At 39.6% G+C, this 15,544-nt stretch overlaps 2 protein-coding genes across 2 annotated transcripts in view; one reads left to right on the top strand and one right to left on the bottom strand.

Annotated features, from left to right (window-relative positions):
* The window catches only part of LOC133551824 (uncharacterized), a 502,474-nt gene that overhangs the window by 59,071 nt on the left and 427,859 nt on the right, over positions 1-15,544 (bottom strand). The window lies entirely within an intron of this gene.
* The window catches only part of tlcd3a (TLC domain containing 3A), a 49,183-nt gene that overhangs the window by 21,514 nt on the left and 12,125 nt on the right, over positions 1-15,544 (top strand). Inside the window, exon 3 of the mRNA XM_061898940.1 lies at positions 9,901-10,120. Within this exon, the coding sequence (XP_061754924.1) occupies positions 9,901-10,120 (220 nt within the window). The remainder of the gene's footprint in view (positions 1-9,900; positions 10,121-15,544) is intronic.

The following is a 15,544-nucleotide window of genomic DNA, read 5'->3' as shown; positions in this document are numbered from 1 at the left end:
TCATTGGTAATTATTTTTGTAATCAGCCCGACCTAAGCCTTGATAATATTCTTTGTGACTAAGATATGGTTTTATATCATTTGACAAGGTTGTAAACTGTAAGTAAGTTAGATACCATTATTGAGTGAGATTACTAATTTAAAATTAACATTTGAGTGGCCTCTCTGAAATGGAAAAGTTGGGCCAAAGTCTAACTTTCTAGTTTAAAAAGGTTAAGAACCCGTACACTAACCTATTTATTATTAACCATCTTGAATGGACTTATGCTGTCTTTAAAGAGGGATGTTTGACATTTTTTAAACTGAAAATTTAACAAGTTTGCTGGCTAGCTGATGTTCTAAATAGTTATTTTAACAGAACATACATATTTTTCAAGTGTCTTATATTTTTTGCAATGACTAATTAAATCAAATAGAACTTGCTCGTTGGTCCAAGGAATTTGTTGGCAATTCAGGCTTGTCACTCACTACTGCGTTGTGCACACATTAAACCAGTCCAAGAGACGTAGCTAATCAATTTGCTGTCATGTTGTTCTTATAATAGAATATATATTCAGTGATATTTAAGGTTTGCAGCTTAATATTGCTAAATTGCTATCATTACTGACCATGCACAAAGCTAATACACGTGAGTGTGTGTTCCAGCCTAGTTTATGTCACAACATACTAAAAGCCGGATGAGGGCGGGGTATGATGCTTACAACTCTGTGGAAAGTTGGCACCCTCTAGGCTGGTAGTAAAGTTCGTAAACAGAAATTGTATGATGCAGACATGTTTGTTTCTTTCTAATGTATTGTTTTCAACTGCAGTACTGTTAAATGAAGGACACTTGATATGTAATGTTTGTCGTTGTGTGCTATTGTGAGCTTAGGTGTTGTGTAACTGCTAGCTATTAGTACGCCACGCCGGGGGACGGCGTGGCGCAGTGGGAGAGTGGCCGTGCGCAACCCGAGGGTCCCTGGTTCAAATCCCACCTAGTACCAACCTCGTCACGTCCGTTGTGTCCTGAGCAAGACACTTCACCCTTGCTACTGATGGGTGCTGGTTGGCGCCTTGCATGGCAGCTCCCTCCATCAGCGTGTGAATGTGTGTGTGAATGGGTAAATGTGGAAGTAGTGTCAAAGCGCTTTGAGTACCTTGAAGGTAGAAAAGCGCTATACAAGTACAACCCATTTATCATTTATCATTTAGTACCTTTAACCTATACTATGTTTACATTTTGTAAATGACTTGACTAAAAATACAAGAAAAGACTAACCATGTGTTGTTCTTCGAGAACATTTAGATGTTCAAAGGGCTGTTAAGCTTTACACAACTAAACGCGCTACAGCACTGCTTGTATTGGAGATTTTAGATCCAAGCCGATAATTGTTTTTGCTGATATCGATCCGATATGAATTATCTGGACACCCATAGTGTAGTTCTTAGCTATTTGTCTAAAGCGGGGGTCTCAAACACGCGGCCCGCGAAACGTTATTTTGCGGCCCGCACCTTAATATGAAAATTGATTGTTGGTGCAGCCCGCGAGTTTTATATGAATTGCGCTTTACAGCGTCAAATTTGTACATTCTCGATTTTTCCGGGAGACTCCCAATTTTCAGTGCCCCTCCAGGGGTAATCATTCCCCCGAATTTCACCCTAACAACAACATTAAAGGGGCATCGTGGAGGCACCGTCTTTAGCGCCCTCTACAACATGAATTAACAGCTCGCTAGCCCAGCCACATGTTGTATTTGGCTCCTGTAGACGCAGTTAGCGACTGCAAGACATACTTGATCAACAGCCACACAGGTCACACTGAGAGTGGCCGTATAAACAAGTTTAACACTGTTAAAAATACGCGCCACACCAAACAAGAATGACAAACACATTTTGGGAGAACATCCGCATCGTAACACAACATACACACAACAGACAAATACCCAGACTCCCATGCAGACCTAACTCTTCAGGGCTACAATATACACCCCTGCCCCCCTCAAGCCTGCCCCCTATTGTAGCCCGGAAGAGTAAGGACTGCATTGGATTCTGGGTATTTGTTCTGTTGTGTTTATGTTGTGTTACGGTGCGGATGTTCTCCCAAAATGTGTTTGTCAATCTTGTTTGGTGTGGGTTTACAGTGTGGCGCTTATTTGTAACAGTGTTAAAGTTGTTTATACGGCCACCCTCAGTGTGACCTGTATAGCTGTTGATCAAATAGGCCTTGCAGTCACTTCCGTGAGTCTGCAGAAGCCTCATACATTAAGCGACTGCGCCGGCACACTGTTTGTTTGGTGGAAAAACGGACGAGAACGCAGGTTGTAGACGACATTGAAGGCAGTGCCATCATGACACGCCCCCAATATTGTTGTCCGGGTGAAAATCGTGAGAATGACTGTCCCGGGAGATTGTCGGGGGGAGCACTGATATTCGGGTGTTTCCCGGAAAGATCGCGAGAGTTGGCAAGTATGTTGCTAGGGCGGGAAAGCCATTCAAAGAAGGTGAATTCATTAAAAAGTGCATCTTAGATGTTTTAAGAAATCTTTTCTTTCGGCCCAGCCTCACCCAGTTTCTGCATCCAGTGGCCCCCAGGTAAATTGAGTTTGAGACCCCTGGTCTAAAGTGTAGCATGCATGTAGGTGATCCTTGTTTTGTATTGATACTGGCTCGTGCCATCATCGCTGCATTCGGAAAACCTCAAAACAGCAACACAACCAATGTTTTGTTATATTTGTACGGATCAATTTGCTGAGCCAGCATTAAAAATTAGGCAACTGGGAAACGCATGAGTTGTTTCAGACCAACAACAGAGGTGAAACTGACATTTTTGTAATTTTTTTTGTGCAATCAACCTTTAAAAATGCATGCAGCGGTAGACTATCTTTAAAGCCGCAGAGTAAAACAAGTACATCAGCAGGTTGCCTACAGCAGGGGTCCCCAACCACCGGGCCGCGGACCGATTGGTACCGGGCCGCATAAGAAATAAAAAAAAAATTAAATAAAAAAAAATGTTTTTTTTTTTTTTAATTATTAAATCAACACAAAAAAACACAATATATACATTATATATCAATATAGATCAATACTGTCTGCAGGGATACAGTCCGTTAGCACACATGATTTTATTTCTTTATGAACCTATCAAATCATTGCATCCCAAGTGGCGCTATTGATTGATTGATTGAAGCTTTTATTAGTAGATTGCACAGTACAGTACATATTCCGTACAATTGACCACTAAATGGTAACACCCGAATAAGTTTTTCAACTTGTTTGAGTCGGGGTCTACGTTAATCAATTCATGGTAAATTGTTGTGTTACTACTGCAGTTTTGTCGGTGTACCTAGACTTCCCAAGTTCAACAAATCTACGACATCCCTTTGGCCAGCATGCATCATGTAGTGCTCACATTTACATGCACAGAGTTGAATGTTAATCAAATGACTTCCTGCTACTCTTTCCATCAAAGCCTGGAAACCATTCAGCATTAGCATCACGCTAGCTTCTCAATGTGTGTGTTTTTTTTTGTTTTGTTTTTGAAGGAAAGTGTGAATGTAAACTAATGCTATGCTGGTAATCCTACTGAGTCAGCGGCCAGACCCGGGCAGTCCCAGTTTCAGGCTTCTAATCTCCATTGGCACCACCCCCCACCCCCCGCCCCTCCCGTCCTCCCCTTTAGCCAACATGGCTTAATTCCTCCATAACGCTGCTCAGTTGGGCTGTCCTGTGACGTGCACGAGGCCCGGTGGGGGCTTATCAAACACATGCTCTACAGCCAGACCCCATGAATACTCTAATGCCCTATTCCAATCTGTCGCTGCCTTTGGCCTTCATCGTGACACTTTACTCACTACTCCAGGGTGGCCACTGATAGGGGGGGAAAAAAAAGACATAAAACTGGGACTTGAAACATGAATGAACAGACCAGAAAGAAGATTTTAAAAGGTGCTAAATTTAGCTCGATCAGATTAGTTAGCAGGCGGCGTAACAGCGCAGAAGCACAAGGTAAACTGAGACATGCTTTGTTGGGATGATTGTCTTGTGACGATTCTTCTGGAATTTTCTCTTGACCCAACAAATAATACTACTAAGAAGTGTTGCAGAACAGTCGGGCTGCCTTGCCTCCCTTCGCCTACCGCATTAAGCCAATTTGTCTAAGGAAATCGGCTTGTCTTTGCTTTTGCATGTTCTCGCTCGAAGGCGTCGCTTACTGAATAAACAGCTTGTTATTCGTGCAACATCTGTGCGCGAGGTTCTCTTTAACCTCGAATGTGATCACTTAGAAAGCACAGGACCGAAGGAGTCAGTCGTGATATGGCCGTGTGTTTGTGTTTGCGCCTGACTCTGCTTTTCTTAATCTCTGCGTAGTGACCTTACAGCGCTAAAGGACCCTAGCAGAGGTCAGAGGGCAGCAGCCCTGCAGCTTTACTGCATTCTGTCCACATAATTAACCATCGCCATAATCAGCGCTCATTAGGGCGGCTGCAGCCAGTTCGCTAGCCAGCCTAGCTGTTTGTTATGCTGCGCTTACATAAGGTTGCCGTTAAAGCTCCTGCAAGGGCATCAGAGCGTACACTCGAACTCCTGACTAAATGTCAACCTATTGCTTATTAAATTGACCATTGGCCTTCTTGGTTTATTAAAATGTGCACCTACGGATTGTCACTGTCAAAGGGAATTTGTGGTTCTCGGAATTTATGGTAAAACAAACTTGGTGTGTTGATCGTTGTTAGCCCGAGTGAGCTACATGTTTCAGGGTTTCCCCCAGATTGCCAATATACCTGTGGCGGTGGAGGCGTGGTCAATATGATTTAATCATAATCTGCATAATCTGCGATGATGCATATTTTTCTTTAAAACGCTAAAAAGAGGTTACAAATCTGTGTTACTATTAATTATTATAGACATACTTTTTCTTATGTTATCGTTTAGCTCCATTGTTCAATTGTTGATTATTCTACTATGTACTTTGTTGAGAACTTTCGAAGTTTCTAGAGACCACTCCAATCCTTTCAGTTACTTTTTCTTTTTTATAAACAACTGGCAAATCTAGTATTTTTATCTGGTGTTATTGTAGACCAGTGGTTCTCAAATGGGGGTACGCGTACCCCTGGGGGTACTTTAAAATATGCCAAGGGGTTCGTGAAATTTTTAAAAAATATTCTAAAAATAGCAACAATTCAAAAATCATTCATAAATAAATTTATTGAATAATACTTCAACAAAACATGAATGTAAATTCATAAACTGTGAAAAGAAATGCAACGATGCAATATTCAGTGTTGACAGCTATATTGTTTTGTGGACATGTTCCATAAATATTGATGTTAAAGATTTCCTTTTTTCTGAATAAATGTTTAGAATGAAGTTGATTTATCCAGATGGATCTCTATTACAATCCCCAAAGAGGGCACTTTAAGTTGATGATTACTTCTATGTGTAGAAATCTTTATCTATAATTGAATCACTTGTTTATTTTTCAACAAGATTTTAGGTATTTTTATATCTTTTTTTCCAAATTGTTCAAGAAAGACCACTACAAATGAGCAATATTTTGCATTGTTATACAATTTAATAAATCAAAAACTGATGACGTAGTGCTGTATTTTACTTCTTTATCTCTTTTTTTCAACCAAAAATGCTTTGCTTTGATTAGGATGTACTTGAATTAAAAACATGTTCACAGGGGGTACATCACTGAAAAAAGGTTGAGAACCACTGTTGTAGACTTTACTTATGTTTAGAGACTCTTTATTTCTGTTGCTCCATGTCCGCCACCAACAGTGCGCTCCTTCTCTAACTAAATGTTCTATTTTTTTATATATATACAATAATACCACAATAATACAATTCCAATTCCAAATCCAGCAACATAGCAATCAACAGAGCAATTGAGAGGACACACAAACATGACGCAAAACAATCCAAAAGTAGTCAAACAAAAATTGATATCAACAACAGTATCGATATTAATAACAATTCCAACATAGCAGTTATAACAATTACCTCATTGACAGTAGTATTACAGCCATTAAAAAAAAAAACATTTACAAAATGAACAATAGTGTCACAGTGGCTTACACTTGCATCGCATCTCATAAGTGAAGTGAATTACAATTAATAGCGCTTTTTCTCGAGTGACTCAAAGCGCTTTACATAGTGAAACCCAATATCTAATTTTTGCATTTAAACCAGTGTGGGCGGCACTGGGAGCAGGTGGGTAAAGTGTCTTGCCCAAGGACACAACGGCAGTGACTAGGAAAGGCGGAAGCGGGGATCGAACCTCCAACCCTCAAGTTGCTGGCACGGCCGCTCAACCAACCGAGCTTATATCGCCCCATAAGCATGACAACACATTGTGTCCAATATTTTCCACAAATATAAAAAAGTCATATTTTAGGTTAATTTAATAGTTAAAACTAATTTAAATAATGAATCCCATATTCTAATATATGACTCATCTGTATCCAACCTAAATGCAGTTTTTCTCTCTTTGCACATTGTACATTTTGTAGATTGTTGTCCGCAGGTATACCCTGGCTATATTAAATTAAAGTACGAGTACGTCGCAGACATGCTGCTTCTGCTCCAGACAACCGTATGCATCCATGTTGTTTCAGTGGCTCATTACTCGTCCATTGTTTTTTAATAATAGGTTATAAATAACTTTTCATACATTATGTGAGTTAAAAAAATGTTTACGTCAAAAAAGAAATTGCCGTGGTGGGGTGCCACAATAATTTACATGTTGGGAAAACCGTGGCCTGTGTTTTGACTTTTAACTATTTTGAATGTGTAAGTCCTTGATTTTGTACAGTTATTTACCTACACCAGGAGGCTTATTTAATTTAGTCAGTGCTGGCAGACCTGGTGCTGCATCCACCCACACAGACGGATTCATTCCATTTCTTTCAGCAACATAGCTCAGAAAGTTGGTAGTGTGGCGTGATATGGCCCAAAAATATCTGAATATAGAAACTTTTATAGCCTGATAATACCGTATTTTTACGGAGTGTAAGTCGCTCCAGAGTATGAGTCAGACCTGCCGAAAATGCATAATAAAGAAGGAAAAAAAACATAGAAGTCGCACTGGAGTATAAGTCGCATCTTTTGGGGTAATTTATTTTAATAAAACCCAACACCAAGAATAGACTTTATAAAGGCAATTTAAAATAAATAAAGAATAGTGAACAACAGGTTGAATAAGTGTACATTATATGACACATAAATAACCAACGGATAACATGCCTGGTATGTTAACGTAACATATTATGGTAAGAGTCATTCAAATAACTATAATTTACAGAACATGCTATACGTTTACCAATCTGTCACTCCTAATTGCTAAATCCAATGAAATCTTATACGTCTAGTCTCTTACGTGAATGAGCTAAATAATATTATTTGATATATAACGGTAATGTGTTAATAATTTCACACATAAGTCGCTCCTGAGTATAAGTCTCACCCCCGGCCAAACTATGAAAAAAACTGCGACTTATAGTCCGAAAAATACGGTATATAGCATGATAAACCATATTATTTTTTATTATTGTAATGTATACACACACAAAATGAATGCCAAAATCTCTTACTTCCTACATTTATTTATAAAACATATTGTAAATAAACAGGACAAGACAGTTAAAAAAAACATACAAGATATGGTTAGTATCAGCCCTTTTGGACACTGTATGATAGAGCTATGACAAAATATAAATTTAGAGATGGCATCTATAATTTCTCGATGTCTGCGTTACTGCTTGTCAGGTTATTTTGGTCAACCTGATTAGGCTTGTTTGGTGTGGGTTTTTTTCATCACAATGCAGTTTTTAGGTAACGTTAGCATTTTGTTATTAAATGTGGTTAGTATCGGGTCTTCAAGTGATAAAAGAATAGATGTGTGCAAGTTGCAAGCAAAGACTTGCTGGCAACATGTTTTGTAGATTACTGTTTGGTTGGTGTCTGACTTTTTAAGTCCAAACAAAAGAGCTCTTCTTTCGTCCTTTGGCACCAATTCCCTTCTGGGATCTGTTGGTTTAGCTTTCATTGTGCATGGTATCTCTGCAACCTTGTTGACATCCATGCTCCTGCCGGCTCTCATGCGCACTGATGTATTAGTGCCGTACAATCTTTTCAAGTATTGTAAAAATGCTACTTAAGCAGCAGCCGGGCTGCAGTTTTATTAGTCGGAGGCCTGACACGAAAATTACGGAAGAAACAACAGTACAATATACTTTGTTATGTTGAGCAGCACTACTTTCAAGAAGTGTCCAAAATGGGATAAGGGACAAGTGATATTGGATTTTGGAGGTGATCACTGTCTGGATTCAGGATTCTGGCAAAGCACTGCGCTCTGTAAGGGCTTTCCTAGGTGTAATGAGAATTTCAGTCATAGAAGTGTGGGAAAATTGGTCATTTTTGGAAAGTATAAAGTACATTGGCAACTCGATCTACGAACTTAATTGGTTGTTGAACAGGGTTTGTAAATTAAAAACTTTGTATGAAGCATTATTCTCCAGAACAAACAAACTTGAATGATTGTTTGTAATCCTGACAAAAGTCCCTGTTTTAGTAAAACAATGCACACTGTACGTGCGTACATATACATACATATATGTGTGTATGCATGTATAGGTTTATAGGTGTGTATATATACAGATATGTTTTTTGTGTGTATATTTGTACATACTGGTCAGTGTTTCCCCGAGTGTGCGTGCGTGCGTGCGTGCGTGCGTGTGTGTGTGCGTGTGTGTGCGCGTGCGCGTGTGTGTGTGTTATATATATATTAGGGGTGTAACGGTACACAACAATTTCGGTTCGGTACGTACCTCGGTTTAGAGGTCACGGTTCGGTTTATTTTCGGTACGGTAAGAAAACAACAAAATATACATTTTTTGGTTATTTATTTACCAAATTTGTAAACAATGGCTTTATACTTTTAACATTGGGAACACTATAATAATTTTTCCCACGTTAATCCACATTAAACTGCCTCAATGTGTTGCTCAGACTAAATACAATGACAAAACTTTTCTTCTACATATGAAAAGTGCAACATTAAATAGTTTCAAGTCAACTCATCATGCTTAATTTATTATAGCATTTGGGAAGCCTGTAGTTGATTTTTATTATGTAAATGTTATATTTGTATCAACATGTGATAGCAGGGACCCTGCCAATCAAAACTAGGCTGCTACATTACTAACCATTAATGTAACTATAGCTGAAAAAATAGTACAATAACAACAGGAGAGACTATTCATCACTGAACACCATGGAGTTCATGTAGGCTTTATGATGCACTTACATTATTGTATCAACTATCAGAGACAGAAACTCTTCATTTAACATAATCTCCTTTTCTGCTGCTTCAACACACCTCAATCAACACTGTCCGTAACACACGCACACACCGCAAAATGAGCTAACTTTACGCTAAAAGCTAACTAACCTTCACCTCAAGCCAGGACTGAAGAAGATCAACGGGCTCATAGTGATGTTAGTAATAGTTGACTTGGAAGTGTTTTAGTATAATTTGGGGAGAGTCCTCTGCTCACCTGCTAAACACATATCTGCTCGACGCTGAAGCGCTGACTACATGCGCTCTGAATACGCACTGCTGATTGGCTGTTACCGCTACGGTTGTAACCAATCAGATGGTTGTGTGGGTGGGACAATGCTGGGTGCTGTGTAGGAGACAGCGACAGAACGGAGCGGAGCAGATTATTAAGACTTTAGCATAGGCGGCTACTTCATATGTTCGTGTGGAACTCGTTCGGTACTCCTCCGCACCGAACCGATACCCCCGTACCGAAAAGGTTCATTACAAATACACGATATACACACACACACACACACACCACTACTGTATTGAGCCACATTTTAATTTGTCAGTAACACTCAAAAATGTCCCATTCAGGCATTGGCTGGTCACGTATTTTGTCATCTGGTACGGCGTTCCCTACATGGCCTATGACCTTCTTGCCATGTACCTCAGCCACTACCACCGCTTCCGGGTCAACGGGCATAAGGAGTACAAGCAGCACTCCCTGAAGACGGTGAGCTCCTTCGTGCGCCGCGAGGTGTTGCTGGTGCTGCATCACATCGCCCTCCTCACCGTGCTGCTGCCTGTCACGCTGGTAAGGACGCCGTATTTAAAATATTACCCTTAAAGTGCATACAGGACGGGGGGGTCTGTAGATCTTGTTGCACAGAATGGTACAATCCAAACTAGCTCGAAAGTGGCGGAAAAACAGGAAGTGAAGTAGAATAATGCAGTCGTAATTATTGATGGTGTTCTTTCAAATAACTCAGAAAACATACAATTGGAGCGATAAGCAATAGTTGAGAACACAGGAATAAACAAAACATGCTGAGTGAGGTCAAACAACAACGGAATTGAGCAGGGTTTGCCAACTCAGGATCTTAATCCCAAAATGGGTCACGAGTCAATTTTTAGGGGGTCAAACTCACGTCACATTCTTGATGCTTGCTTGATGTGGTAAATGAATGCCCATTATTAGTTTATGAACACTATACATGGGTTTCATGGCAGAACATGATGTTATAAGTATAATTTACTTAACGTATATGCTTGGGTTCCAGTAGGAACCATTTTTCTAATTAAGCGCATTAACCAACTGCATAAAGCGAACCATCAGGGATGTTGGTTTGCATCGGGACTGTAACAATACCAGATCACATTACGCTTACATTATTTAGTTGCAGCTGCGGGCTGGTACTGTCTCTTAACTCATCATCCTGCCTGCCTGTTGTTTAGCCACTTAAGTATGGTAAACAACATGTACATTTTGATATAATGCCATTAGGTATATATCTTAGACATCCATCCGTCCATCCATTTTCTACCGCTTGTCCCTATCGCGGTTTCGGGGTGTGCTGGAGCCTATAAAAATGTCCGGTAATTTGGTTGGGCCCACTCTGAATATCAAAAGATGACACAAAATAGGTTAGCCTCTACTTGCTGTAAGAACCTTATTAAGGCTAGACAAAATGTTGAGGGTGTCCAATCAGTAGTGATGTCTTTACCTAAGAATGTTCACATTCAATTCAAATTTTTTAGATAACATGCAAAACTTTTTTGTATGCTCGCTTGTATGCTAGGAAAAGCAAAGCTAATGGGGGTCTGCAACAATTAATCAGATCTCATTTGTGTCTTTTTCCAACTTAAAAGGCTAAAACATTCCGATAAATACGTCCGGGAGTGGTACGTTTAGTAGGGTCCTCGGATCGGCCCCACCAGGTTTGGTTGGCTTTGGCTCTGCAAAAAGCAGAGAAGTGAATTACATTTTATATAGCGCTTTTCTCTAGTGACTCAAAGCGCTTTACCTAGTGAAACCCAATATCTAAGTTACATTTAAATCAGTGTGGATGGCACTGGGAGCAGGTGGGTGAAGTGTCTTGCCCAAGGACACAACGGCAGTGAATCGGATAGTGGAAGCTGGGATCGAACCTTGAACCCCCAAGTTACTGGCACGGCCACTCTACCAACCGAGCTATGCCGCCCCAAATACGATCAAACTTGACTTTATAGCAGGGCTTAGCGATATGGTTGAAAAAATGTACCACATTGTAAGTATTTATCAGTCGATAATGGTAGGTTTTAAAAAACTGTCAATTATTATCTAAAATAAGGACCCGGAGAAATGTAAATTGTTTTTATTTAAAACCATGGAACCAGGAAACCACTCAGATAATCAATGTAAAAAAAATACAAAAATTATATTAAACACTTAACGATACCTTTTAAAAATAAATGTGCAAAAATAAGGAAAGCACAAGAATTGCATACTAAAGTGCAGCAAAGTGTGAAAATGTAAACATAAAGGAAAAACAGTTTTCTGCAGGTTTAGCTCCAGGAAGCTCCAGCTGTGCTTTAAAGGGTAAGCGCAGTGGTGATGAGGGCTTTACACAATTTACAGACCACATTGGTCTGACCATGGTCTTTTTTTTTTTTAAATCAATAAAAGTGCCATACTGTTGAGGTTACTTTTCAGGTTTTATCGACAATTTCGTTGCTTTCTGCATCACTTATTTTTAGTTTCTCTTCTCAAAGAATCAACCACGAGACAACAAGATGGCGCAACCAAACATGATAGTTGATACCTGAATAGCTGTTAGCGTGTCACTCCAACGGATCAGTGATCACTTCCTGCGTTGCTCGGTTACCAGAGAGTGATTGCTTTTGTTCATGCAAGTAACCCTGCTTTGCAACTTCTGGTTTCTTCCAACAAAGAACCAAAATATGATTGAATACATTTTTTATCGGTATCAATCACATGTCTTATCGCGATACATATTGATACCGTTTCATTGCCCAGCCCCACTATCTACAGCAGGGGTCTCAGACATTATTTTGCGGCCCCCACCTTTATATGAAAGCCTAATGTTGGTGTGGCCCGCAAGTTTTATATGAATGGCGCTTGACAGCGTTGTGGTTTTTTTCTGGTCCAAAATGGCTCTTTCAACGTTCTGGGTTGCCTACCCCTGCGTTAGTGGAAAAGCGGAAAATGAGTGAAAGCGACAGACGTTGCCATGGAGACGATGATTTTCTTACGAGCCTGGCTGCAGTCACACCGCGACACCTGTCCATCAGTAATAACAGTCCCCGATAACCGGGACCAATTCAAACCATTTATCGTTTTTTTGAATTGTTTAACTTGCATCGCCTCACACGATGAACACTACATATATTTCTATATGACGCCGGATAACCATCTGGGAGCCGTCACTTTTTTGCGCTGGCTATCCCCGTACTTTCCTGGCTATTATCCGCCATCCGCCGTGTTGCTGTAGGGAGGAAAAGCGGAACAACACACATTGCGGAAATAACATTATTCTCTGCGCGTCGGCTAAATACAAATATATTCCACAACCCCAAACATGTCTTTTTCAAAGCCTGCAGTGAAGAGAAAGGTTTGTGATGAGCAAAGACAATTCCAGGAGAAGTGGGAGATGCAATATTTCTTTGTTGAGCACATGTGCACCCCGACGTGTCTTATTTGCACAGAGAAAGTTGCTGTGCACGAAGGATACAATTTGAAACGTCAGTTTACAACTAGACATATATTTATAATATACAAGAATAATATCTTTTAAATAATTTTTTCTTGCGGCCCAGCCTCACCCAGACACTGCATCCAGTGGCCCCCAGGTGAATTGAGTTTGAGACCCCTTATCTAGAGGAAATTAACATTGTAACAACGTTTCCTTGGGTGAACTTGTGAATAATTTTTAATTTTTCATAACCTAATAAATCGTACATTAGATGGTTTAATAGTTTGAAATGTAGGACAGGTATTTAATGAAAAAATTAAGGCTGGAACTGTGATCAATCATAGCTAATCATGATTAATCACAGGTTATCATTTGCTTAAATAAATAACATTTGCTTTTGAAAATACGCCAGTATTTGGATACCAATGCAATGCAGTAGTCAGAATGTCATAAAGGAACGTTTTTTCAATGTTTTACTGAACTGCTAGTCATTGATTTTGTCAACATTTGTCGACAGTAAGTATAGTGAGAATTAAGTGCAAATTTTGAAAGTCTCAGCAATAATATAGCAAACGAGGCACAGATGTACAGTATATTAATATACAATGTAATAAAGTCACACATAAAGAACTTTACATAGTGCATAGTGTGTGAGGAGGTGCCGTGATGAGAAGCCCGTGGGTTGAGAGAGGTGACGGTTGTCAATAAAGAACGTGCCTCTCGATCCCCTCGTTATGAGCTGTCTTTTCTGCTGACCATCATCTAATTACAATCCCTCGGTTACACAAACGAGCTTATTTACTTATTCACATGAGAGCTCTTATTTTTTTGTACAAATTTTGTACCATTTTAAAAGGCGACATAAACAACACCTTGCACCACTTGGTTTTCACAGATGTTAAGTGTCCTACGTGTGTTGGTAGTCCATTTCAAAAAGGCATTGTTTGTTGTCCTCTGTTTGCTGTCCATGTCATGTTCATTATGTTTCGCTTTAAAGTGCTATTTTAAACTTGATGTGTGCGAATGATAAGAAAGTTTGTCGCTGCAATACTAACTGATTACCTCGGTTTTATCTAAAGTTCCGCTGGAGTTTGTTTTGAAGGGTGCAGAGCACATCGCTTTTAACTATCATCACACGGGTGTGTGACATAATCACTGCTTGTTTAATGCGTGCTGCTCGGGATGGGAATTTATACAATTTTTGTGGTTCAGATTCCACTTTCGATTCTGCTTAACCTTAACGGTTGTCTTATAGATTATTTTTTGGGGGTAAACTAGTGGATTAGCCTCAATGTTGTTAAATTTAGAGGTAACGTGACCTTAAAAAGCCTACAGTGAGGTCACATACGTAGCACAAAATAAAAAATAAAAAGTGTAAAGAATATTATTCTGTAGATTTCAACAAAATAAATCATGTGGAAATTACAAGAGAATGTATACCATTTAGTAACATGTGATACTAACATGTTACATGCAAAGTGAGATATGTCAAGCCTTTATTGATTGTCATTTTGATGATTGTGGTTTACAGTTTATTAAAAGTTGGAATTGTAAATCTCAGAAAATGTGGGGTTTCAAAAGTGTAAGCCAAGATCATCAAAATAATAATAAAGGCTTGACACACCTCACTTTGCACGTAATGAGTTAATATCACAGATTAGTTTCACATTTGTAGGTAATTGCAGACATGAATGGACATTTACACCAAATTCTATTTTTTGGAGTTTCACCTACAGTGAAGAAAATAAGTATTTGAACACCCTGCTATTTTGCAAGTTCTCCCACTTAGAAATCATGGAGGGGTCTGAAATTTTCACGGTAGGTGCATGTCCACTATATGAGAGATAACCTAAAAAGAAAATTCCAGAAATCACAGTCTATGATTTTTTAACTATTTATTCGTGTGATACAGTTGACAATAAGTATTTGAACAACAGCATTAATATTTGGTAGAGTAGCCTTTGTTTGCAATTACAGAGGTCAAACATTTCCTGAAGTTCTTCACCAGGTTTGCACAGACTGCAGGAGGGATTTTGGCCCACTCCTCCACACAGATATTCTCTATATCAGTCAGGTTTCTGGGCTGTCACTGAGTAACACAGACTTTCAGCTCCATCCAAAGATTTTCAATTGGATTTAGGTCTGGAGACTGGCTAGGCCACTCCAGAACCTTAATATGGTTCTTACGAAGCCACTTCTAGGTTTTCCTGGCTGTGTGCTTTGGGTCATTGTCATGTTGGAAGATCCAGCCACGACTCATCTTCAATGATCTGACTGAGGGAAGGAGGTTTTTGGCAAAATCTCACAATACATGGCTGCAGTCATCCTCTCCTTAATACAGTACAGTCGTCCTGTCCCATGAGCAGAAAAACACCCCCAAAGCATGATGCTACCACCCCCATGCTTCACAGTAGGAAAGGTGTTCTTGGGATGGTCCGCATCATTCTTCTTCCTCCAAACACGCACAGTGGAATTATGACCAAAAAGTTCAATTTTGGTCTCAACTGTCCGCAAATCTTTCTCCAATGACTCCTCTGGATCATCCA

The sequence above is a fragment of the Nerophis ophidion genome, linkage group LG04 (genome assembly GCF_033978795.1).
Source record: "Nerophis ophidion isolate RoL-2023_Sa linkage group LG04, RoL_Noph_v1.0, whole genome shotgun sequence".
NCBI classification, from domain to species: domain Eukaryota; kingdom Metazoa; phylum Chordata; class Actinopteri; order Syngnathiformes; family Syngnathidae; genus Nerophis; species Nerophis ophidion.
This window is presented reverse-complemented; position numbering and strand designations above follow the sequence as displayed.